The following is a 26,781-nucleotide window of genomic DNA, read 5'->3' on the forward strand; positions in this document are numbered from 1 at the left end:
ACCTCAATATGTATAATAAAACAAAACAATTAGAGATTATGTTTGCTGTACAAGTACATAATTATTCCAATAATATAAAACTATACAACAATTCTGCTGATGAACCTATGGTAATATAACATACCCACATAAATAAATGTATAGACTATAGCTTTCATTACACTGTATACATTTGAATAGAGCTTCATCTTATTGGTACTCTATCTGATTATGTGCAAACCAACTCTAAATAATCAATGCTAATTATTAACCATTTAATTCATATCGTAACAAAGTTAAAAATAAAGACATAAAAAGAGGTCATACTTCATTTTTAATTCTTAATAGTTGTGTCTACATCCAAAAATAGAACAACATACTGATTCATAAAATTGTCACCTGACACAATGAGCTATCCAAGGCCAGAAAAAAAAATCAGAGATCAGAGATCACAATCAGCACAAATATGACAGTAAGTAAGCAGACAATGCTCTGCTCCCAAAAATAATTATCTTATCTAAATAAACAGCCTTTCTATAACTTGGCTCTTTTCACTACCATAAATATTATCCTTATTAACAAAATCTCAAAGGCATAAAGCGAGATTAAAGCTTCAGCCAAATGTGGAGTTCTCAGAAGTTTCTCAGTATTAAGTACCACAGGGTATTCCAATAAGTCTGCTATTATCTGTACATATTACAAAAATAAGTTGCTGGTACTTGTATTGGTTCATATAAAACTGGTAAGGGACTCTAGGGAAGCCTCTCTTGCTCCTGATCACAATCCACAGTCAAATTGAGCAGAGGAAAGATCAAAAGTAAAAGCTTTTAATACAGTGCCACCTTGTGGTCATAAAGTTTTTTGGAAAGTGCAGAGATTTCCATTGCTGGTTTTCTTTACTTTACATTGTGCATCTCATTATTCACATGGTCTCTCCCTGCATTGAAATACGTCAGAATTGGCACCATTAACTGTGCAATAACTTTGTGAATTCCTCGAAACACAACAAATGTGTGCACACGTTATTTCAAGACCACATGAACTAAAAGCACAGAGAGCATATATTCCTTATTCCATTAGTTTGGCGTGGAATTTACAGTTCAGTAAAATGTATGATTTAAACAAACACCGTCTCATGTAATGTAGTCAGAATCTGACAAAGCAAACCGTAGCCCTTAGTGCTATTTGAGTATCATCACTCTTTAAATGTTACAACGTTCTGGCAGCCAGCTGCAACAGTTACAGTTGGTTATTCTTTAGTGATTTCACCTTCACATAACGGTCAACAATGCTCAAAATAAAACATAATTTACACTCTATAACAAACATGTGTGCAAAGCAATTCAACTGAAAGTATTCAAATCATCAAGAATACATTCAGCAGTCACAAAATATATTAACTCCATACAGCAGAACTGTCACCTCTGATTTGTTTGTTTGAGATAAAGAGAAGTTAGTATTAAATTTGGGATCAGTTTATATGTACTACAACCTGTCTATGTTCTTCATTACACAGTTGCAAATTTACTATAAATTAATGTCCCAACTCTATCAGCGTGTCAAATGCCACATTCATATTCCTCTTTAGGGAAGTTGACTGCAGTCTTGAAGTTATGATAAGGACGCCACAGTTTGTCATAGATTTATACAAAACCCCAAAAAGTGGCCATTTTACAAAATAAATGTTATTGGCAGTGAATGTCTTTCCAAACAACACACTGAATGGTATTTATACAAGAGGAGTAATTGCAACCTTTGTTAAATATTAACTATTACTGCATATGCAAATGATGCTTGAATAGTGTGACCGTTTGTATTCAGCTGCCATCATATTGGCACAAGAAGTGGTTTCACAGTTGATCAAGCCAAGCATAACTGGATTACAAACGAAAAATTAGTAATACATAAAAACTAAAAGAGTTCACATTTAGTTTTATGTGAATTTTCTTTTTGAAAACATAAAATGGGCAAATAAGGCAACACTCTGACTTTGCCGTTAGAGTAAAGAACATTTTGGTAGACCTCAGTGCAACAAAATAAAACAAACACGAAAGACCAGAAGTTATGACAGTAACAGAAAGGCTGGTCAAACTTAAAGTGATCAGTGAAGGTCCTCTGCAGTAGTCCAAACATAAATCAGAGCCTATTAGAGTCCGCCATCAGGCCTTTCTGACAGCTCCAGGAGCGAGGCTTCAGTAACTCAAAGAACGAAGGCTGAAATACAAACAAAACAACAACAACAAAAAACATCATCGCATGAAGCTAAATTTGTGTCTATGCTCGGAGAAGCTGTAAGGCAATACTGCTTGTTTACCTCCTTCAGGGGGCAGTAGAGCTGGGCATACCACTCTTGGGAGTACAGACAGATAATGACTCCCTGACCCAGGAACAGAGCTGTCCACATGATAATGTTCCAGATAGGTCCTTTCCTTTGGTCATGTAAAATGAAGTTGAACATCACTGCGAGAAAGAGGGTGGAAGCATTATGAAAAGATAAATACAGATAACTTGATAATAATATTTAATAGCTTTAGCTGAATTTTGGTGTGAGAATAGTGAGGGAGCTCTTTTTCCATACTTCCAAAACACATGAAGAGGCAGAAGAGCACGGGGTAGAAGAAACCAAAACAGATTGCAAGAATGTACTCGTGGACCACTGCGGACACCGTAAAAACAAACAGCATGGCGGCTGGTCTGAAACGCTTCTGAGAGATCTAGAATGACAATGACAGACAGAACAAACAAATCAAAAAACAGTGGCGCACAGCTTTAATCTGGTCATTAGTAGTAACTTGAAAAATGTGTTTAAAATCGTAGTGAATTTATAATTTATTCTATCATTTGAAAATAGTAAATGAAAACCAGAAATAGCAAAACTACTCACCCACAGGAAGTCCCGGTACACATAGTAGTACAGCCAGTCGTGGACCACTACGTTCCAGGTGCGATAGTAATTGGCAAAAGAGGTTGAATTCCACCAATCCTGGTGATGTGTAACAAAATGAATCAAGACAAAGATAGAAACTTCATTTAAAAAATGCTGTAGCTGGCAGTGACAGCTGAGGTACCTTGTAAAACATCCTGTCAGCAAAGCGGAGCATCTCAGCAAAAGCATTAAGCCAACAGTGGAGGAAGGCAAAGAATGCCAGGAAGAGAACCAACACTCCTGCAAATGAAAAAAGACAGAAACTGTGACTGGTGTGTTACTACTGCACTCCCTTTAGTCTGAGCAAGGGGTGTATGAAAGGGTATTTGTTGATGAGAGTATAAACATACACACATAAACTAGTTGCCGATCTTACCTGGCAAGATGGAGTTAAAGACACAAAGGACCATGGCCCTCGGGTCAAAAATCTGCAGACTGATGCTGCGGAACTGAGGGATGCACAGCCGCACGAACACGTAATAGGCATAAAACAGACTGCCTAGTACCTGTGGGGTGGGAATAGTTCAAATTGTCAGGACAAAACTGGCTTTTGCTTGCAATATTAAATAAGTTTAGCCTCAAAATGTGAAGGAGGTTGATACCTGAAGTAACTTTGTGGCTACGTAGCCCCATCTGATCACTGGATTCCTAAATTAAGTAAGAAAAGTTTTTTTACCAAACACACAAAGCTGCTGTATGAAAAATGTATAAACAATGAGAGGATCTGCTTACCTGGGGTACTTGTCTCTGTAGATGAGTGTGGGTGCAAACAGAAAGTAGAGATACTGAGAGACCTGAGGGACCACTGGGCTGGGGCCTATACATGACAGAAGAGACTACTTATCAACATCAGAAAAAAGGAACACATTAGCTACGAGAAGAAATTGTATGAATTGGCAAGTAAGAACATGGACATGGATACTGTTGCTAGAAAGTTACATACTGCTCTTGTCTTTAGCCCAGGTCAGGATTCTTGGCACATTCTCCCTGACAAAGGAGTGGGCTTTCATCATTAGACGCACCTGGAATTAAATAATCAAATAATAAAGTCTTGTACAGTAGATTACAACTCTTGTCTACATACTCAATTCAAAAAGGGAAGGTGTGTCTATATATCAATTTTGGCACAATATAACATAACTGTGGATGTGGTTCGACTGATCAAACAAAAAGAAAAATCAGCCGTGCTGGTCATCTACCTGTTCTAAGATAATGATGAAGCAGGATGCAGGTGGCAAACTGTTGGTCACCACCACATATGTAGGCAGGAATCCCAGACCCAGAGCTTGGTAGAGCAGGAATACAGAGCCGAACAGCAAACTGTGCAACCTTGGGTGACGAGAAGACCCAGACTGAGTCTGTGACCACAGCTGGAACAGGGTGTAGGGAACCAGCAAAGCAGACAGGAACATGCAGATCCATGTGCACACCACCAGAGGGAACTGTCCAAATGCATAGACCAGCAGGTCAAAGTCTAGCACCAGTCTGACGTAGAAGGAGACAATTTAAATAATTATTAAAAGCTAAATTTTGGCAAGTTGAGTGTCTTAATTGACAAGGTAAAACATTATACACAGCAGTACATTACCTGCCTTCATCAATGAAATCTACCACCAGTGTACTGAGGATAAAGAGAATGAGCAGGGCGATAAACATGTGGTAGATAGTCCGGATGTGGTTCACCTCAAACAGCTCACTGCAGAAAAACAGATGATTAGACTCTGTACAGCCACACTGAGGTGGACAAACAACCAAAGCAGCAGAAATCTCAAAGATATACACTACGTCAAACAAACGTTTCAGTGCACTTCAGGTTTCAGGTAGCAATATTTACATTTTTTTCAGATCAATGTGTCGACTTACTCTAGGAGGGACCTGCGACTCACGAAGTGCTTGCCCTGGCCATGAGGAGGCCGAAAATGCCTAAAGGAAAACAGAGTGACATCAGCAACCAGCAAATTTGTCTCTGCTGGAGAAAAAACATGTGTATGACCAAGAGATGAATGGAGAAAGTTTGTGCTGAAACCCCACACATCTGGTATCAAGTACAACTTAAAACAAAATTTGCTTTGATAGTTCAGAGAACAGGCAGTACCTGAGTTTGCTCCTCTCCTTGTCTGACAGCGGAGGTGAGAAAACGGCAGGTACAGGTGCAGGCTCCAAGCTGGCCGACTCCTCAATGAGACTGTCCATGAAGTCATTAACCTGACTGTCAAACTGACGCATCAGGTCACTCTTCAGGTACTGAGCAACAGCAAAAGACACATAAAGATCTGTCATCAAGTTATCATTATTTATGTGGCAATAATGATGTTCCTTCTTAAAAAGGAGAACTGGAACAAAGATTTGGTGTTAAAGGTGAACATATGAGAAAATCATCATGTTCCACAGGCAGAACACGTGATAAACTTGATTTCAATGTATTTATTCACTTTTATCAACGGTCATGCTGTTCTTTCTTTTAGTCATTAACACTTGCTTAAGTTTACAGATAATCCACATTTTCTGCTGTCAAGAGTGAACAAAGTGGATTTAATGACACGGCTCATGGAGGAATGAGAGAGACTGAAATCAAACAGAGATTTGGTCTTAAACAATGTCCCATTAAAACATAAATAAAACATAAAGTAAGAGCTAAAACGCTGCTACTGATAGAAATAAAACATAAATGGGATGATAAAAGAATCATATATCAAACAGGAGGAAACCCAAGATCAGATCTTAGAGGTTGTTCGATGTGACTAATTCGAAACATGCAGACTGAGACTTTTCTACATTCATTACTGATTGACTAACCTCTGCTTTTCTTTTCAGCTGCAGCTTTTTGCTGATCACATGTTCCACTTCAATTTTTCCTGAAATTGGAAAGAGAACACACAAGTCTGAGTGTGTTATAAAACAAATGATGTCAACACAGTTATTTGCAATCTTCCAATATTATTATAAAGCCAACATTGACAGAGCCAAATGAGTTGCCAGGTTACCTCGACTCCACAGAACTTCGACCTGGGAAATGCAAACATCAATTCACGCCGTGTCCAATATTTTAATAACTGACCAGAAGATAATCTACTAAGGCTATCTGTGGGTCTTTTGAGGAGATGGCTCTGGTGTTTTTAATAACACACATAGCCCAATGTAAAATACTTTTTATTACTAGACTGAAATCTGACAGTGATTGAAATACTTCATATGGTGCTAGATAGTCGAGTACTGTAGATTTCAGTCATTGGGCAACAGTCTGGAAAATAGCAGAAGTCAAATTGCATCTTCGAATGTAGTCATATCCTAAAGGGACACACCTATGACAGTGTGTATGTACAATCAGAAAAGGTTACTGTAGGTTATTAAGTGTAGACAGCTGTCTGATGATGAACAAGTTTGTTCTGTTACCGAGGTTAATCACAGTGATGAGCAGCAATATCACTCCACCCATAAAGCACACAGGTCAATATTTTTATTCTAAATGCACAGAGAGTTGATGTCAGTGTGACTGTTTTTACAGTCATCATATCACATGATCACTTACTGTCTGTGTCACCACAGTAAGCAGTCTCTACACTGTCATTTTCTTGCCCTGGTAAACCGAACAACTGTGCCAAAGGTCACATCACATTTGCTTAAGAGCAACTCATCCTATGACATAGTTCCAGTGAGCAACACTTCAGGGGAAATTCACTAAAATCAAGAAAAGGAGGAGGAAATGAAATGACATGCACATCGCTTCTCAAATATCACTTAAGGTCAATGTCCTCTCCCTCGCCCCCGATAAAGGAAGTTGAGATTTATTTTCTCACCATTAGCAGTAACGTGGTTGTCTCCGTTGCCTTGCTCATGTTCTTCTCGGTTACACCCCTCATCCAAAGAGTTATCCAAATCAGGGAAGGTGGGGATCTTGGGAACGGCTCGGCAGCGAGACCGGAGGACGCTGTCATTCTCCATCCTAACAGAAACAAGAAAAATAAAGTGAACGCATCACATCATAAATCATAAGCAGCTCGCAAACACGACTCTTTAACACCAGCATGACTTAATATAGATATAGATGCTGCTGCTGCACTATAATTTCCCAGCTTGGGATAAATAAAGTATATCTATCTATCTATCTATCTATCTATCTATCTATCTATCTATAGCACTGTTAAATTTTTAGATATATAGATATATACATGACACACATGATTCGACATGCATATCCACATATTTGAAAAGGTGTATATAGTAAGATAAGATAAGAAAGGGGAAATATATAGAAAAAAAAGTCATGCTGGTGAATAACATTTCATTTTATTCTCAGTATATCTTAGATTTATTTCTTATTTATGAGTATTTTTCTTATCTTAATTGTGTGTGAGCTGCTGTAACAAGTGAATCTCCCTGGTGCTGGATCAATAAAGTCTATCCTATCTCATCAGTGCTCACACCACCTCACATGGATTGAGGATTTAAATGGACAAACAAAGCAAACCCAGTTGACAATCACTCTCACATGACAGCCAGCAGACGGACGGACAGCTAACACTTTAGTTAGCGGACACGAAGAGTCTGAATTCACGAGATAACAACAACAACACAGCGTCGAGCTCAGAAATCAGCTTCATGTTGGCTGGTTTACAGGAAAGTGTCCCGGTGACACATCGCGGCTGCTAGCAGGGTAACCTCTAGTCAAATTAGCCAACTTGTTGACGTCCATCGTTAGCTATCACCGCTCAGGTTCACAGACACCGACTCGGATATTTAAAATAAATAAATAAATAAATGCGAATGACTTTGTGGATACATACTCGCATCAGCCGCCGGGTGCTCTCCTCTCAGGTCGACCTCCGTCGTAGCTGAGTTCAAACTCAGATGTGTTTAATCACAACAATCTGCTGCCGCTCACCTTCCCCATTGTGGAGATGAGGAGCAGGGAAGCGGACGCTGATTGGTGGAAAGTCTCTCCTCCTTTCGACGTCATCGGCGAACACAGTGTTGACCGTCACACCCAGCAAACATGTGCAACTAAACATGACATCCATCACACATGCAGGGCTGCAGACCGAGGCGTAAGTCATCAGGTTTATGGTTGCCATGTTGTACATTTTGATTTATATAAAACAACACACGTCTTCTGTTTTTATGTTCTTCTGTTTCCTTGTTTTATCCTGCTTTGTTGGTTCTCTGTTGCTATTCTTACTTGACTATCCTGTGTGTTCCTGTCTGTTTATAAAGGTGCTATATAAATAAAGGTATTATTATGATCATTAATAATGATTAGCATTGAGGGGGGAAATATTATGACTTATTTATGTATTATCTAGTGTAACTGTAATTTGTGTACTTTTGTCAACTTTTTATTTTTATTTTTTAAACTTTTTATTTGTTATTTTGTTTTATGTGTATTGTTTTAAATGTGTAACAAATAAGAGACTCTGTAGACTCAGTAGAAATGTGCATCTGAAGAAAACTGTCACCAAAAATAATCTAAATTCTTCCCCCTTATTTGCGTATTCTATTAATTTATTCAAATCATTGGCGATTGGCAGTTGTCCACTTTGCTTTGTTTGAATTCAGCCAGGTTTATCTTTTCTTTCAGAGGTGTATATGATATAGTATTTCCCCAAATTCTGTGATAAAAGTGCATGAAAAGTGCATAAAAGTGTGCATGTGTGCCATCCAAGCAAAGCTTTATGGGTCATAATCACAAATTGAACTGGTCTTATGAGCTCAGCGTGGAAAATAGAATTAACTGAAGACACAGGGACACATTTAAGAAAATCATGAACTACTACATTATCTAATACGTCTTCAACTGATGACACACATAACCACAGATTTACTTTCAGACTGTGTTGTGCATGATTAAAGGTTAAAAAAAGGATCATGAGTGCATTTGGCGGGGAGCAAGGTGGGGGCTCTCAACATGATTAGTAAAAAGACAGTTATCATACTTGAACGATTCTATATGGTCTGTTGGAAGAGCTGAGACCATTTCAGCTACCTTGCTTCAGGCCTTTTCTGTCACAACAAGGCCACTTTGTGATGTGTTCTGGCAGTGGTGCACAACCAAATAGGCATAAAATGTGTCAGATGTTCCCATGGTTATTATACACCCAACAATATTTGCATATCTGGGAATTCCTGAACATGGACACATGGTAAGTGGTTACTCTATTCAAACAGACTGCACTTGTGATGCAAAACTGGGAATTTACATTTCAGGACTTTTCTCTGACGCAAACCGGAAAGCCACAGCAGAGTTCAATGGTTCTCATGGATCACAGCTATACTGAAATCAGGGCTTGATTGAGTTTGCTGCTGTGTGGTCCTGTTCGACACCTACTACAAATTAGTCATATCTCCATTACATTTTTATTGTTCAAGGTATCTAGTTTAATAAGGATCTCAACCTACAGATTCTGTAGTCACGTCAAAAATCTGGTTACAGTTCAATGCTCACAGTGGAAAGAGCAAAAATAAACATTGTAGAGTAAGTTGTAAATATTTTAAGGTCATGATCTAATGTGCAGGTCAGCTTCAGTAGAATTACAACAGACACACACATTACAACATTTTATTCCACATGTTCAAAGTCACAAATTTATTTTGATAGTGCTCAAAAACACATTGCACAACATTCCCCTGTGAGGATGATAAGACACTGAATACACTGGGTTGCAATATAAACAATATAAGGTCATTTTTGTTGCTACATAAACATTTAATAACAGTTTATAAAATGCTTCATATCATCAGCTTATGACAATTCAATAAATATGCATAAAATACAGCAACATTAATCCTGACTAAAGTGTTCATGTAAAATATCTAGACACCATATATCCCTGCTTTCTATATGAAAGAGATATTTACAGAATGTCAACATGCACACACCCACCTACACACACACACATGCACAAGCACACACACACACACGCACACACACACACACACACACACACACAATCATTATAGGTCACAAGAAGCAGAGGGGTCCCAAAACAACAGTGATCTCAGGCACAAGAAGAGATAACGACCTCATCTCGACACCCAGATCTCTGACAGGAAGTAACTCCATATCACCTCGATGTAGTTCTGTGCTCCCCCGAACCTTCACAGCCACCTCCACCTGCAAAATGATATGTATACTTTCTCGATATGTGATATGCGTTCCTCCTGGATTTATAACTTCAGAATCATTTCATGGCGCAGTGGCAAATGTTTTTTGTAGCATAAAACATCTAAAAACAGCATAAAATCTACAATTGATTAATTAAATCACATCTAAAAACAGCATAAAATCTACAATTGATTAATTAAATCTCCTTCGTTGTTAGAGAAAAACTTCTGAACTGACAAAATTTGTGTTTTTTTTACAGCAAGTAAATATTGCAGTCTTACCTCGCAGCCTTTCTTGGACACGGTGGTAAGGTGTGAAATAATTTCTTTGCCAGAGTCCCCCAGGAAGTGAATAATCCTATTGGCTGAATTAGCCGTGCCAGCAGTAGTGGACTGGTTTGCTGTACAGCTGACAGTCATGTGCTGGAAAGATGTGTGGCTGTGTAACCGCAGAAATCTCAGCTGGACAACATCCACACCAGCATACTCAAACTGTCAGAGACAGATATTTCATTTTAAGTCTGAGGAAATGGCTCACTGATGTTAGATGTATTAAATGTTCCTCCATATATCCACAAACGTTACAGTCTTACCTTGTTTTCATCATGCTGCTGACTAAACCACTGGATAGACATTTTTGACTTCTCCATTTCTGGTTCCCAACTTAATTTAATCTAAAGAATAGAATAATACTTATATTTTTAAAACCACCATGTATTTAATTAATCAAAATATCAATAGCAGTATCAATAGCAAAACCCATCTTTCATATCAGTTGTTTAATTAATATTTATCTTAGTACCAAGCCCATACTGCCTTGGGTAAAACACTTCTGCAGTCTGCTGAAAAATCACTTAAAACTGCAAATATTGGACTCACAAACTTTGTGAATTTAAATCTTTGCTGTGAAAAATTAGGGTAATCTTAATTAAATGTTATAATGTATGCTATGTAACTATATTGTAGCATAAAACCGCAGGATTTACATATATGTTGTTTTTGCTGCTGAAAACAAGACATTTAATGTTTTCTATGTTCTTGTAACTGTGCTATGGCCTACCAAAAGAAAGTAAACCCATTCCTCAAACAGCACTTTGTGTAGTTGTAAGTGAAAATTAGTGTACCTGCGATTGTAAAGGGTCAATACAGGTTGTCCCTCCAGCTGTGAAGTTACAGAATACCTTCAAAGCATCATAGGGACAGCCTTGGTTTGGGTCCATGTAAAAGGAACCTGAAAGATAAATGCACAATTACTAGGACTACTTTGGTATACAGTGTATTGTCTGAAACAGGTTCATATCACGTCAAAGGTTATGAGCCTTTTCAGACCCTCACCATCATTCAGATGTGGGTGTATGAGCCCCAACTCGTAGCAGGTGGTGGCAGGGTCGTCTTTGGTTCCCTGGGGCCAGCTGAAGGATTCCTCAGCCTCCTCATCTCCTTGAAACCATCTACTAGACCCCGGCCTTGGCCTCTACAGTGGAAACCGTCATTTAATCAGACAAGCACATATTTAATCATAATACGGCTCCTTTAATATAAAGCATAATTGAACACAAAACAAATGAGAACATTGTGTAATTAAAGACATGAGAAGAAAGCTTGTACCAACTTTTTTTTGTCCTCCCCTTCGCTTCAGGAGGCTGGTTGTTTGTCTCAATCTTGGCACATTATTCAGTCTTGATCTTGTACTGGGTCTTGTTTTAGGCCGTATCTCCTTTCTTTGACCTGGTTTCGGCTGAGGATTTGATCCCCATCTGTGTGTAGGTCTGCGTTTTCCTGGTGCACCTGGTTTTCCCTGTAAAACAAATGACTTAGTTTTCAGAGCATGGTACAACCTCTCTGAAATTAAGCAGTATTCACTGCCAACATGCTCCAAACATATGTTAAAACCTAACAGTATGATACAGATAAGTATGTGTGTTTATCAGGTCAAACATTTTTTCACTTGTTTGTTTACTTGTATCATGTGAGCAAAATATCTTACAGGAGGTCCACGCTTGCCCTTCACTCCCTTTGGTCCACTCCCACCTTGAACACCTTTCATCCCCTGTAAAGGAAACCAAGGTCGTTATAGAGCCAATTAAAAATGATGAGCGTCTGAAATCATTTTAAAGTGCTGCCAAAGTGAACACTTAATACTATAACTCCAATTTCAGAATGCTGTCTCTCACCTTCTTTCCAAGCTGACCCTGGAACAAAGACAGAACAGAAATAACTTGTAATAAGATGTTTGTTTTTTAGGTTTTATGCTTTTTAAAAAAGAAAAAAAAATGGGGTACAGGAAATACAGTACGTACAGGAAGTCCAAGGAAGCCTTTTGGACCACGTGGACCAGGAGGACCGGTATGCCCCTGTGGAAATCAGTCAGCTGATCAATAACTTTCTACCTACTAAAAACAATGCGAAAAGAGAAGTGAAACACATCTTACCAGCTTTCCTTTATGACCTCTCTGACCTTTTAGCCCCTGCAAACCAGGATTCCCCTGAGAAAAAAGTTAGTAATGTGGAAGATTAACAAAACTTAGGCCTTTTCTGCATTTTAAAACTATTTTATATTTCAAATAGCTTCAACCAACCTTTAGCCCAGGTGGCCCGATTGGACCCAGTATACCTGTTTTACCTGGGAAACCCTGTAGGTGAAGAAAAGACAGATGACAGATTAAAAACTGCTTCACAATTACAATATAGTAAGAGTAAGTGGTAAACAGTTTAGTTGGTGCACTGTGTCTGACTTTTACCTTTGGCCCAGTACGTCCAGACTCGCCCTTCTCTCCTCTCAGTCCAGGAATACCCTGTATTAAGATCAGTGATGATTACTCGAGAAATTATTCAGTTAATTATTAGTGATCTTATTAATATTCTGCTGAACAAATTATACCTTAGGCCCCATTGGTCCAGGCGGCTCTTGTTTTCCTTTTGGTCCAGCTTTACCCTGAGAGACACAACAGGACATCAGTAAGACACACACTGTTTTTCCAGACACAGTGAATTACATGAATGAAAAATGATAATTTAATACATATATTCACAGTGAATACACTGTAAGTATTATCTTAAATTTAAAAAAAATGACATGTTTTTGTACCTTGAAGCCTGCTGCTCCGGTGTTTCCCCTGATCCCAGGAGGTCCAGGTTTCCCCTGGAACATATTTACAGATACATTTGATATAATAATTTGTAGGCCAAAGTATCACTAGACATTTAGGAATATAGGAAAATTGGTTTTATAATGCAGGATTTCATATTATCCATGTCTGTATTAGAGCTTACCATTTTGCCAGGCCTGCCAGGTAATCCAGGAGCACCTATGAAACCAATATCACCCTTTGGGATGAGCATGGGAGGGACTGAATTTAGTAAAAAGTTTTTAAAAACCCACTAAATTGCAGTATGGTGCATTTTTCTTACCGGATCGCCTGGATTTCCCTCAACCCCTAGCAACCCATCCAAAGCGCTTAGGCCCTATGACCAAGATCACAAGACAAGAAACCAATCGCAAAACATTTCTCACTTCCTGCTAAAATACAACAATTTAACATAGACTAAACTCTTTGGTTTGTGTATTTCTTTAATTTTAATACTTGAAATGGGCAGTGATTTCAGGTTGTAGTAATGGATTCTGTATAAATTGTATGTATGTATGTATTTTATCTGTCAAAAGGGATACTTGCGGGTTTTCCAGGTGGTCCAACAGGTCCTGGTCTACCCAGTGGGCCTTCTGCTCCCTACAAAACAGACTTCATTAGATGATGAACTGACTCTGAGGCCAAGGGTAAAATTGATTTGGTGATTTAATCCTACCTTGAATTCATTTTTGATCTGAATTGTTCATCATTTCATGATATGAAGTACATTACTCAGGAAATGTAATAAAAAAATGTGTGAATGGGGGATCTTAGGCCAATCCAGATATGTTAGCATAAAGTACTGTACAAGCTATAATTTTTCAATTCTGTGTTTGTTGTCTGATTTTGACAGATAGGGAAGTAGAGATTAACTCAAAGACCACAAGTTATCTCAATCAGAACAATTGTATCCAGTGTTTGTTTTATTTTTTTCATTATTTCACATTAAAATCAAACTCACAATTTTTCCAGGAGCTCCTTTGTTTCCTTTCCTTCCAGGCTGGGCTCTTTTTCCCTTTATAAAAACATTATGACAGCTGTTTTATTTCTTCTTATATTTTAGATTTTCATCTGAGCTGAACAATGGCTTCCTCTTACCTTTGACCCTTGAATTCCTTTAGTTCCTGGAAGACCTGGAGGACCACGAGGTCCAGGTCGACCTTTAGCACCTGGAATGCCAATGAACCCCATCTTTCCCACAGTCCCCTAAAACACACACTCACAAACATAAATTATGCTATAATATGACTTGATTTTTTAAATGATAGAATACTAGAGTAATCACGAACACAGAGAAGCTGATAATACTATGTTTTCTCACCATTATTCCTCTGGTCCCAGGCTCTCCTTTTGCACCCTTTTTACCTCTAATGTCCTAGGGATTACACACAGACACTCTGTCACTGTGGTTACATCTTTAGACACACCATTAAATATGCTTGACCAGAAAACCAATGCCCACAGGCTGCAAATGAACTCCTACCATCTCTCCTTTGATACCAGGAAGACCGGGTTTTCCTTTCTCACCATGAGTTCCCTGAGTTGCACAAACACACAGCAGAGACATCATGAAATTCTGAAAACTTCATTAAGTGAACCTTTACAGCTGGACAGATCAAACTTGCAGCACTGATACATTTCACTGCATCCAAATGAATAAATGGTACATTACACCTTTGGTCCAAGACCTCCTTTTTTGCCTTCAACACCTCTGTTGCCTGGCAAACCCTAAAAAAAAAGACACAAATTTGTATTTTCTGTCCTATTTGATTAAATTAAATCAAGATAGTTTCAATGCACCTTCAAAAATACATGCTGAGAAACTGCTTTTGCTACCATCTAGTGGCTGCACTTGTAGTAAACTTAAAGATCAGGATGGCCTGCGTATAACTGGGATGAAACTCATAAAAGTCAACACAACCATATATATAATGCTGTAAATGCTGTGGGGTTTCTCTTGAATATTATGTGTTAAACATGTTTATGCAATATTAAATCTAATAACACATACTGGTGTTGATGGTCCAATTTGTCCAGGGGGACCTATACTGCCATGGGGGCCCTGAAATCAGAAGGTATAAACACTATTATATACAGCATCCCTTAAAAGCAATTACCTGAATCACAACTAAATATATAATGTATACGTTTTAGTAACCACTGACACTTAAAGGACCAGTGTGAAGGATTTAGTGGCATCTTTGTGTGTAGCTGACTGCAACCCTTCTTCTTTCTAGTTTAAAAGAGAAACTACAGTGGGTGTATGATACCTGGAAAGGATATCTAGACCCAGTGTTTGTTAGTTTGTCCATTTACAAACATGGTGGACTCAATGGAAGAAGCCCAATGTCCGTAGATATAAAAGTCTAATTCTAAGGAAACATTTTTTTTTTTAGGTGATTATACAGTAATGATAACATAGTTATGCATATTATGTTCCATTTCTGCCATATTCTGTATAGAGAGTCCTCTAAATCTTACACACCGGACCTTTAAGACAAAAAAGGCAAGCTTGCTCCAAGGATATAATACAGATAAATAGAATGTGAAGTTGTTGACCATCAATCATTGACAATCATAGAATTCAAGTGGGTTACTAACAGTGTGTCCCTGGAGCCCCTTATGGCCTTTGGCCCCTGCTGCCCCAGTGTTGCCACCTGGTCCAAACTGTCCAGGTCTGCCTGATGGACCTCTGGTACCTGGTTCACCCTGTGAATAAATCGTGTTGGACTCTATACCAAACATTCAACAATCACTTTGCAGACTTTTACATTGCCTCTGATTGGAAAAGACTGACCTTGAGCCCTGGAACACCTAGTTTCCCCCTGTCTCCTCGTGCACCCCTGTATCCCTGCAAAAGAGGGTTGATGGTGAAGACAGGCGTGTCCTATTTTAATTCACACTCATCAGCACACTCCAGTTAGTCTCAGAGGTCTGCATTAATATTTTAGACATCAGTGGCTGCCTGACAGACTAGAAGTTTTAAGGATGCAGATCATTATCTCGCACTGTATAAAAGTAAGAAGGGTTACAATTTTCTCATAAAATATACTTTAGAAACAACTCCTACCCACCTGTTTCCCTGGTGGCCCCTTTGCTCCCTGTGGCCCTTGGTTACCTCTGTTTCCTTCAGTTCCCTTTGGCCCCTTTTGTCCAGGAGGTCCAGTGTTCCCCTTGTCTCCCTAAAATGTAAGTAAAATAAATGGGCTTCAAACTTTGATTGGTACAATTATATTTGATGTACTGACAGGGGCCATGAGGAATATGCAATAGAAAAATGATCCACCATGACACAAAATGAAATTTACTCACAGATAAGCCTTTCTGTCCAACTGGCCCCTCAGGTCCCTTCTGTCCAACTGGACCCTAAACACAAAAGCCCTGGGTTACTCGTACACATGATCAAGTTATAGTTGTCTTTTTGTGAAGTGAAACCTAAAGGTCTTTAAATCTGTGTTTTTAGAAAATCTGACATTGTAGCACGTTTGTATTGCGTTAAATGAAAAAGATAGAAATCAAATCTGTGACAAACACAGTCTAATCAATCTACCTCCTCACCATCGAGACCAGCAACTCCCTCTGGTCCCAAAATTCCTCTTGATCCCTGAAAAGATGACAGAGACAAGCAGAAACAACTGTGATGTGTGATGAATTATCGAACTTCTTGTTTACAGCATTTTCTGGCACATATGAACAGCCATAAACTGCAGATATCTGAAGCATGTTCAAGGTAGCTGTACAAAAGAAAAGCTTTACATTATCTCCTTTGACACCAGCTGAGCCAGTTGGTCCTTGAAGTCCATCTTTACCCTAAACATAGAGAGTAGAGCAGCATTTGTACAAAAAAGACTAATGGACTTCATATTGATATTCATATATTATAACAATTGTGGAGAACATGTCTCCAGGAAATAAAAGAGGCAAATGCTGTAGGGTTAGCTAGGGATGTAGTGATGTCTACACCCTCAATGGGAATCCCGAAAATAGTAGTAATTAGATTAGGCTCAACTGTTTACCACAAATACATGAGAAGGCCTTAGAAGCCCCCAGAATGTAGTCAAATCTAATCATTCCCAAAACATGTGCCCGACTGTTGCTGGATAACAAATGGCACCTAACAGAAGTGAGATCAAAATTGGGATAATTTGGACACCTTCTCTCTCGTAAAATGGAGATGTCAGACACAGGTGAAAGTTTTTGTGTACTTTTATTTATTATACTAAGTTTATTATTACAGACAGCAGGGACAACTCTGTTTATGCTCAGGCAAGATTATACTTGACAACAAAAGCATAAAAATAAACTTACTGGGTAACCTGGAACTCCAAGGGGGCCAACTGGACCATGTTGCCCTGGGTCACCTGGAAGGCCACGGGGCCCAATTTCCCCCCATGGTCCAATGTTACCCTGAACACCCTGGTAGAAAAAAATATGTAAATGTAAATATGTATTCATAAAACAGAAAAACACAAACTATTTGTGTATCAGGACAAATTTCAGGTCAAGTCAGGTTTATTTGTTCACCAAGTTTCAATTTTCAATTGACTCATATTAGAAATATAAGAAAATAGATACAAAAACTTAAAGCATGAGAAACAGTCTTGTAAAATAAGCTCACTGCTGCTTGTAGAGTTTTTAGTAGTAAGTGTGACATAGGGTCGAGTGTCATCTGCATAGAAGTGCACAGTGCCAAAAAAAGTGTGGTCAATCAATGGTAAGCACATAGTATGTATAAGAAAACACACACTTAAGACTAATAATGACTGAAATAAATGAAAAATGAATGGAAAAGTGACAGAAAAGGGAAGTATATCTACTGTATATTTTCCATTAAGAGTTTACAAATCTCTCAACAATCTAAAGCACATCTGTTATATGGGTGAGCAGGAAAAACACTCACACACTGTCAGCACAAAATGTATTAAAGTCATGGTAGGACAATATTTCAATCAAATACATGTTGACTTAATGAATGAGGAAGTGAAATACTCTTACAACAGATCCTCTGTATCCCTGTGGTCCAGCCATGCCCATCTCACCCTGAAGGACAGCAAGACATGATGTTAGTAAAGACAGCAGAAAAAAGTTTCAAGTTTCAGGTTTATTTATCATATGGAGGTTAACACAAGGTCAAAAATACAATGAAATGTGTTGGACAAGAGGAACCATTCAGCTCAGCATTAAGAGTGGTAAGTAGTAATGTAATTAATTCAAACTTATCATAAAATTGATATCATAATATAACGTAGACTTTGCACTATATAAACTGTAGCAGTGAAAAAAAAAACATAAAATAATTCACTTACTGGGCTGCCCTGTTTCCCCCTTGGTCCATCCTCTCCTCTCTTACCCTTCACAACAGATATAACAAAGTGACCAACATTTGTCAAACAACATTATGCAATACTGACTGATATACAGTAGTATTAACATGAAGCTCTGAATAAATGCTTACCTTTAAGCCTTTACTTCCTAGAAGCCCTCCTGGGCCTTGTTTACCTTTAACCCCCTAAAGAAAACCAACAGTCATTTAATCTCACCATCATCATGGCAAGATAACTCATCTTTTCTCAACAATCTCAGTATCAGAGCTTTTATTGTGTTGTGCTACCACAAGACAGAGTTTGCAGTGTAACATCCTAGAAAGCGAGATGATGATGTTGTAACTTACTCTTCCCCCTGGCTTTCCTGGTGTCCCTTCCATTCCTCGGCTGCCAGCTTCTCCCTGTTGATTGACACAAACATACAGCTATATAAATTAAGATATTCCATCAGCACCACATATTTATATATTTTACAATGCTGAGTAGCCTAAAGTGATGTGGTACGGCTACATAACTACACATGAATGACATTAACAGTTAGTGTCTTGCTTCCATACAGATCTTCCAATTCACTCTTGACAAACATGTGACCTTTTGTTTCATTCAATAAGAATCTAATAACACTCACACTCTTCCCAACAGGTCCTTGAAGGCCAGAAGCTCCAGTCTTCCCAGGTAATCCCTGTGTAAAATATGTAGTAGAGTATCAGGTATTGATTTTTGACACTGTGAGGCAAGCACATTTACTTGTTTATTATAGATGAGTGAACTCACTTTTGGTCCAGGAGGTCCGGTGTCCCCATTCATTCCTTTTGGACCAATGGGCCCCTAAATGAAAGATGATATTTTGATATTTTATCACATATCCATTCCTATCCTGGTTACCTCTTTATTAATCATATCAAATATCAAATCAAATATAGACCACTATCTTTAAAGTTGGTGCATTCATCAACAGTTTTCTTATATAGTTTGTGCTGTGTATCTCCAGGAATATCAATTACATGGCCAAAACAAACAAACAAAAAAATAAATAAATTATACACTCTTCATGGATTCTGAAAAAGTCATATCAACATACACAGCATTTCATTGAAACGTCTTTCTTCTCCTGGAAGCCAAGGCTTCATTTATATAATATAAACCCTATGAGGTGAAGTGTGATCGGACAAAGACAGAAATATGCATGCTAAAACATTGTTTGGGGGTCTTACCGCAGATCCAAGAGGTCCATCCTGACCCCTGTTACCTAAATGACCATGAAACCCCTGAGATGGGACACAGTGACACAGTGCATTAAATATCATTTATTAGAAGTGAAAGGTTATATGACATCCTTTGACTAATACAATTACAAAAAAACAGTACATCATCCTTATTTTCAAATGAGACATGATTTCAATAAGTTTATTTCACAATACCTGACAATATTTATATACTGTAATTCTGATCACCTTTTGGCCTTTAGGTCCAGTCACTCCTGGGACTCCAGGTGTTCCCTACACAAAAGGAGTAGACATATAAAAACACATAGCCTCATTCACAGTCACAGACAATACTAACTTACATTAACATATTCATTTTGCATTGACCTAACTGTGTTAAACTCATTAAGCCATTAAATAATAAATACTGTAAAACTATTTGTGATGTTTGGACTGAACACCATAGTCACAGAATAAGAAGGGTAGCCTTATAGGAACCTTAATACCAGGTTCTCCTTCACGTCCTCTCTCTCCAGATTTTCCCATTTCTCCCTGAAAACAGAAAATACAACCACATGAATCATATTTATTTAGCGTATTACTGATTACTGTCTAGAACAAGCTTAATCTTCATTAATTCATACTCACAATTGGACCTGGCAATCCAGAAAATCCTGCCCGACCTTCTCGACCCTTTGACAGGAAAAATTAAATTTAAATTTTTTTTCTTCCATTCACTACACATTAATTCAATTATTTACCACCCATCTTTGTCCTACCTTGTCGCCTCGAGGCCCAGGAACTGCTTGAATACCGCTTGGTCCTCGATCTCCCTGCAGTAACAAACATGTATGTCAACGCATGCACATTCACAATTTCACAAACATTTATTTTCCAAAAACATGCAAGTCATGATTCTTTAACTTTTCTATAAACCGACCTTCAGTCCATCTTTTCCCTGCTTTCCTTGCTCCCCCATGATGCCATCAAACCCCTACAATGATAAAGGCAGGTTTAAAGACTTGGTTATTACAGACACAATATGATCGACATCGAACATGTCTTCATGATAAAGTTTATTTCACTCACACTATATCCAGGAGGTCCTGGTGGCCCTGTTGGTCCTCCAAGTCCCTCAAGTCCTAAAGGACCTTTACGCCCCTTAGATCCTTGTTTTCCTGGAGGCCCTGGAGGTCCCTGCACTCAAACAAGTTGTTAAACTAATTCAATGATCCAATCAATGAACTGACCAGCAATCAACTGAACAGATAGAGAGGAAAGATTAAACTCACCAGGTCTCCCTTAAAACCTAGATCACCCTTCTGACCTTGCTTGGCTTTAGCCCCCTGGTGGAGAAAAGCATGCACACACACAAACAGAAAAAAATGCACATTAAGATCAACATTTAGGAGCCAAAAAGGCTGTTACAGCTGGATATAAGATCATTAAATATTTGCATACAGTATATTTGATGAAAACATGTTAGCTGCAGTCAATATTGAAATTGCTTTAAGTAATCTTACGGGATCACCTGAGGGTCCAGGCTTTCCTGGATTCCCATTGGCTCCCTAAAATGAGAAAAAAAAAACAAATACTCCAACATGACAAGCATGTGGATTCATATATTCATATCTTCGCTGGTAATTTTTGTCCTTGTTGTCTTACATTAAGTCCAGGTGGTCCAGGTTCCCCTATGTCCCCTTCATCTCCTAGATCACCCTGGTGAAACACACAGATGGCAAATGACAAGAGTGACCCTAAAGTGAAGGCTACAATTTACTGCTGCATTTACAACTTTTGTTTCTGGTTGTTTCTCTTTAAAATGTACTCACAGGGTCACCTTTAGGACCAGGAGGTCCATCTGGTCCTGGCTTTCCCTGTGAGGAAAAAAAGTTTCTTTTTTGTCTTCATGTGATAAAACTGGAAAATATCACTGCTTCAACATGGTTCGTTATACCTGAGGGCCACGGATGCCGGGAAACCCAACCATGCCTCCAGGACCAGGCTCTCCCTGAAGCAATACAAGTATATACAGGTTAAAGATTAATCATTAGATTATCATTATTCAGTCTTTGTGTGTCATGTCACCTGTAGTCCAGCTGCTCCTCTGGGGCCCATTTCACCTTGATGACCCTGATTGACAAAACATTATTTCACGATTGTATTCATATTACAAATTTTTGATTACAAATTGATCAACTAGTTGCTCACTTACGGGAGGTCCTTTAACTCCTATGTGACCCTTTACTCCTATGGGTCCCATTTTCCCCTGAGCAGAAATCAGATTAATAAATGTACTCTATTTTATGAAGACTTTTTTTTATGATTGTATGTTATGTTAGAAAACTTACAGGTGGGCCTGGCGGTCCACTAAAGCCTGGAGCTCCAATCTCTCCCTGAAAATAATCAGCACAGCAGTATATCAAACAAGATATCGCTATCATTAAAAGCAACAGGCTGTGGGCCTGATGATCAAGATGGAGTATATTTATATATAGTTATTGTTATTCATATAGATAATTGTCACCCAATGAGCTGTCTGACACTGACCTGAGGTCCTGATGGTCCTGGAAAACCATGAGGACCCCTGGCTCCAGGATGTCCCTGCAAACATAAGACAGTTCAGATGTTGCAGGTTTACACAAATGTCGTGATTAATGAGTCATGAATATTTCACTTTAACAGCGATCAATAACAAAAAGTTACTTACTATGTAGCCGGGGACACCAGCGAGGCCTCTGACTCCTTTATTTCCCTGCTTACAGAAAAGACAGGAAGATTAAAATCACATGTACCGGTTCTCTACTGCAGGAAAAAGTGTACAGAACATGCAGAATCCGACCTTGTCTCCTTTTTGACCTCTGTTCCCCTGTGGACCAGGCTCCCCTTGATAACCCTAAAGACAGAAAACAAAATGTTTTGACAAATAACTATAAATAGAATTTACCTGTTGGACAATATAGTGACAACTTCACAAAAGTTTTTCAGTGTTTGCACAATACTTGTGTAGTACCCAGTGCTAACAACTCGACACGTGAATATGAGCAACTAAAAACAGGATAACAGAGCTGCATGGAATAAAAAGCAAAATGCAACAATACATAGACATTTAGGCAGAGAGATAGATATACAGGTATACCGTATATACAGATGAGTGACAAATTAATGGAAAAATCAACATGTGTGTCTTTGTAAGGTGTTGGGCTACAAGAACAGCTTCAATGCACCTTGGGTCTCTGAACTGTACTGGAGGGATGAACACCATTCTTCCAAATGATATTCAATCATTTTATGTTTTGATGATGGTGGTAATGAGTACAGTCCATCATCTCATAGGTGTTTAATGGGGTTGAGATTAGGTGAGATGACATTTTCATACTCAAGCTCTTTGGATTGGGGCATTGCCATGCTGGAAAAGACCAATCCCATCAGGGTTTTATCATTAAGTTGAATAGAGCAACTTTCAGGCCTGTGCATTTCTTGGTGTACGTCACACATGTATTTGGCCATTTGTCAATAATATGGTGAAGGATGGCTCATCTGACAGTATAATTTTTTCCACATATCTGTAAACCGGTGCCGATAGTTTTTACACCGCTGGACTAAGGAAAAGTTTATCTACTGCAGCCCTACTGTAATATCTCTGTATGTAATTGTTGAGACTGCTCTTGTTGGCAGTCTGACCACGTCCTGTATTGATGTCAGACTCAGTTGTTTCTGGTCTTCCTTACACATCATAGTCATCAAATGTGTGCTGTTGACCACCCTGTTTACTGATGTCTTTTCCATAGATCTAAATGCAGATGTCAGTTTAGTTACTATCCCTATTGAAACCGCTGGTTGAGCAGTTTTTGTGATTGAAACTGTTGTCTGTGCCTCTACAATGAACCCTCTTTCAAACTCACTTTGATATTTTCCTCTTACCACCTTGATGCAAAATCACAACTAATTTGACCTGATTTGATTTGTTTTTAATGGATTTAAATTCTCTCATTGTACCATGCACTGCACCTGTGTGGAAGCATCTGCATTTGTTATCTTTCTTTACTCATTTATGCAGTTTTTTCCATTAATTTCTCACACGTCTTTACTCTGACCTCCATAATTTTAATATCCATAACATTAGAAGTCCAGGTCAATCTTACCCACTCACCCAGCTCCCCTTTGCTGCCCTTCTCTCCTCTGTAGCCTGTGGGCCCCTATGGAGACAAGCACAAAGTGAATTTATTAAGCTGCATTAGCATTGCACTCACACACACATACACACATGCATACATGGGTGAAAATACATAAACCAATATATAAAAGACCCTTTTAATAGCATTACAAATACATACATATTTTACATGTCTCTCAGCAGATTTACCTGTTCTCCAGGTAAACCTGGTGGGCCTGGATCAGCGTTCCCTCCTGGGGTCCCCTCTTCTCCGGGTCGGCCCTGGGGACCCGGCAAACCCTGTGGTCCAGGACTGCCCTGAGGTAAAACAAAACATGTAATGCAGTTTGCTTGGTTAGCTCTCATGAGAACTTTGATGGAGCACAGTTAGGGTTTGATGCTCAAGGGCACTTCAGCAGCATCCAGGAGGTGAAGTGGCATCTCTCCAGCTACCAGTGCACTCCATACTGCTGGACTGCCACCCACTGGTTCCAAACAGACTGAGCTACTGCCTCCCCAAAAAATCTTTGACTGGATAGAGGGAACTGAGAATCGAACTAGTGACCCACCACAGCTGCCCTTTATTGTATTGTACCATATTCAGGTTTTATGTGTTTTTATTGTATTGCTATTGTTTATGCTGTTAAGAAATATAATAAGTAGTGCTGTGTATTAGGACACCCAGGTATTCCAGCAACTATCCAGAGCAACCACTCAATCATACTGTGGCAGCAGCTCTGAACACTTATACAACTTAAATGCTGTAGCAACCATTCGTAACGCCAACTATGTAGCAGCATCACAGTAACCACCTTGTGATATTTGCTAAGTCAGTAGAACATGAGCATTCATTTTTCTGTTTTGTTTGTAGTTAGACTATCACACTATCACATTATTTGCAGTTTAACTTTATGTTGTTCTTCATAAATCAGTCCATAATCAATCAAAGTGACAGTCAAGTGTTCAACGTGAAGGTGTTATCACAAGTAGTGCCACAATATACTGTGCATAAAGCTTAACAATAAAGTAGAGATACCTACGATTTTCCCTTGAACTCCTTTTCGTCCTTGTTTCCCAGGAATTCCAGGTGGCCCCTGAAATATAAAATAAGGACAGAACAAGAGTTGTTTTACAGTCTGTATGTTTGGTATTGTCATGATATAATCAAACCTCAATAAAAGATAATATAATAATGATATAAATGTTGTCTTTTGAAGTAATCAATAACACTTTTGTCTACTTACAATTGGACCGTCATCACCAGGAGGTCCATGCGGCCCTGGAGGCCCCTTAAGTTTCTGAAGATGAAAAAAACACAGTCTTATCATGGTATATATGTACTTTTTGCAGCAGACACACTGCAAATAAAGTAATAATACATTACGTTGTTGTAGTTAGTTGAGGGAATTCCAATTACGTTCATTCAAAAAACACCTACCGGCCAGGTAGAAATCAGCTTTTTATAGAACTTCTCTTTCTGTGAGGAAATGACAGATAATATATGTTTTTTATATTGTAAACATATTTCTCTCACATATGATCCTTACTCAGACTTGCATTGATTATATCAGATATATATCAGAACAATAACTCAAGCATGGGAACGTGACAATGTAATTATCAACAAAAAACATTGACCTGACCCAGTTAAAATATTTATAAAATACATATCTAAACAAACTTGTAATAATAATGTTTTAACACCTTTATATCATTATATATTAAATATATTTTTGACACAAACAAACAAACAAATACACAAACAAACACTGTAAATATTCATGCGAAAACCAAACTATGTGTTGTTTTTTATTTTCTGTATACTGTATTTAATTCAGCCACTTATTTCACCTGATCAGTAGTCATATTTAACATATATTCAAACAAGTGTGTAGCAGCACAGGTGAGTGGTGGTGCCACAATAGTAGCTTACCTTGAAAGCCTCCCACTCTTCTTCAGAGGTTTTAAATACAACAATGGCAGGCATCCCAGGAGGACCAACGGGGCCCCTATATCCTGTCCGCCCAGTCCTGCCCATAACACCTTGATAGCCCTGAGTGGAAGGAAAATCAAATGTTTGTTTGTGTGGAAAACGGGATGAGTTAAGATTACATTATTTAAAAAGTTCTGATTCAAGGCTGCATTGAGCCATTTTAACCACTAGGATGCAGAAGAACCCCACAAAAAGCTGCTCTTGGGACTGTTGTTGTGTCATTTAGCTTCAGCTTAAGTTAATGATTTAAAATGTTAAACTTTCAAGCATCATCTTCTCAAGTTAAATCTTAAATCTGACTGATTGTGAAACTTATACTGCAGATGTGGTCAAACATGAATTAACTAATAAACTATCAAAAGTCATGTATATGAAAACATGACCTATAGTATTTCACAGTGTAATGAGACCTCAGAGATTTCATCGGTTAATTATAGTGGATACAGGTCACGTGGAGACAGAATTTACGGTTGTATATTATGTTTTACAGTTGGGGAAACTCTTAATGTGTATGAAATTCATATTCTATCTGCATTAATTGATTTTGTGATCATTTGGCCTACAATTGAAAGTAAATATGAATGAATCGATCATTTAATGTATTAATAAGCAGTTCCCACTGATTGTAACACACAAGTTAATGTTTGACTCTCAATTCAGCTAAGTCTGTTTAATGTTTAGTCACAATGCCACAGCCCTTATGGCTAACCTGTAAAATACTCATCTATCTAGCTGACACAAAGCCACGTGAACATCCGGACAATTGTAAAGATAATATTTACTCACGCCTCCCTGGTGAGAAAACTGTAAATCCAATACTTTAACTGTTTATACACTACATATAGCTAACCATGTGAAGTGTTAATCCATTGCCTTTGGGTGACCAGCTATATATTTAAACCATTTATCCATTAGATTACTTTCAGCCAGCTATTTCAACAGTTTATCCATTACTGGCCAACCTTTTCAATG

At 38.4% G+C, this 26,781-nt stretch overlaps 2 protein-coding genes across 2 annotated transcripts; both read right to left on the bottom strand.

The window, feature by feature from the left end:
* Positions 1-296: 296 nt before the first annotated feature.
* Positions 297-7,827, bottom strand: soat1 (sterol O-acyltransferase 1). Its single transcript, XM_010743839.3, has 16 exons — positions 7,690-7,827; positions 6,703-6,848; positions 5,702-5,760; positions 5,001-5,149; positions 4,769-4,828; positions 4,494-4,601; positions 4,105-4,390; positions 3,849-3,927; positions 3,638-3,722; positions 3,508-3,553; positions 3,282-3,411; positions 3,048-3,145; positions 2,864-2,962; positions 2,558-2,693; positions 2,294-2,439; positions 297-2,193 (listed from the first exon to the last, which is right to left on the bottom strand). Exons 2-16 carry the CDS (start codon positions 6,845-6,847, stop codon positions 2,116-2,118), a joined length of 1,704 nt encoding a protein of 567 aa, XP_010742141.3. The 5' UTR covers position 6,848; positions 7,690-7,827; the 3' UTR covers positions 297-2,115.
* Positions 7,828-9,805: 1,978 nt separating this feature from the next.
* Positions 9,806-25,773, bottom strand: LOC109139317 (collagen alpha-1(I) chain). The gene is made up of 60 exons (XM_019262613.2): positions 25,750-25,773; positions 25,255-25,293; positions 25,061-25,114; positions 24,857-24,910; positions 24,027-24,134; positions 23,814-23,859; positions 22,503-22,556; positions 22,371-22,415; positions 22,211-22,264; positions 22,012-22,056; positions 21,876-21,929; positions 21,749-21,793; positions 21,618-21,671; positions 21,493-21,537; positions 21,326-21,379; positions 21,184-21,228; positions 20,953-21,006; positions 20,750-20,857; positions 20,601-20,654; positions 20,440-20,493; positions 20,309-20,353; positions 20,159-20,212; positions 19,910-19,954; positions 19,670-19,723; positions 19,230-19,283; positions 19,084-19,137; positions 18,803-18,856; positions 18,587-18,640; positions 18,438-18,482; positions 18,127-18,171; positions 17,440-17,547; positions 16,888-16,941; positions 16,682-16,735; positions 16,444-16,497; positions 16,206-16,313; positions 15,929-15,982; positions 15,733-15,840; positions 15,143-15,193; positions 14,806-14,859; positions 14,615-14,668; positions 14,453-14,506; positions 14,230-14,337; positions 14,093-14,146; positions 13,678-13,731; positions 13,415-13,468; positions 13,277-13,330; positions 13,092-13,145; positions 12,885-12,938; positions 12,745-12,798; positions 12,583-12,636; positions 12,436-12,489; positions 12,304-12,357; positions 12,178-12,195; positions 11,991-12,053; positions 11,616-11,801; positions 11,339-11,477; positions 11,128-11,234; positions 10,597-10,677; positions 10,286-10,495; positions 9,806-10,013 (listed from the first exon to the last, which is right to left on the bottom strand). The coding sequence occupies exons 3-60, from the start codon at positions 25,087-25,089 to the stop codon at positions 9,861-9,863; spliced, it is 3,864 nt and encodes a 1,287-aa protein (XP_019118158.2). The 5' UTR covers positions 25,090-25,114; positions 25,255-25,293; positions 25,750-25,773; the 3' UTR covers positions 9,806-9,860.
* Positions 25,774-26,781: the final 1,008 nt, after the last annotated feature.

Source organism: Larimichthys crocea, chromosome XVII (genome assembly GCF_000972845.2).
Source record: "Larimichthys crocea isolate SSNF chromosome XVII, L_crocea_2.0, whole genome shotgun sequence".
NCBI classification, from domain to species: domain Eukaryota; kingdom Metazoa; phylum Chordata; class Actinopteri; family Sciaenidae; genus Larimichthys; species Larimichthys crocea.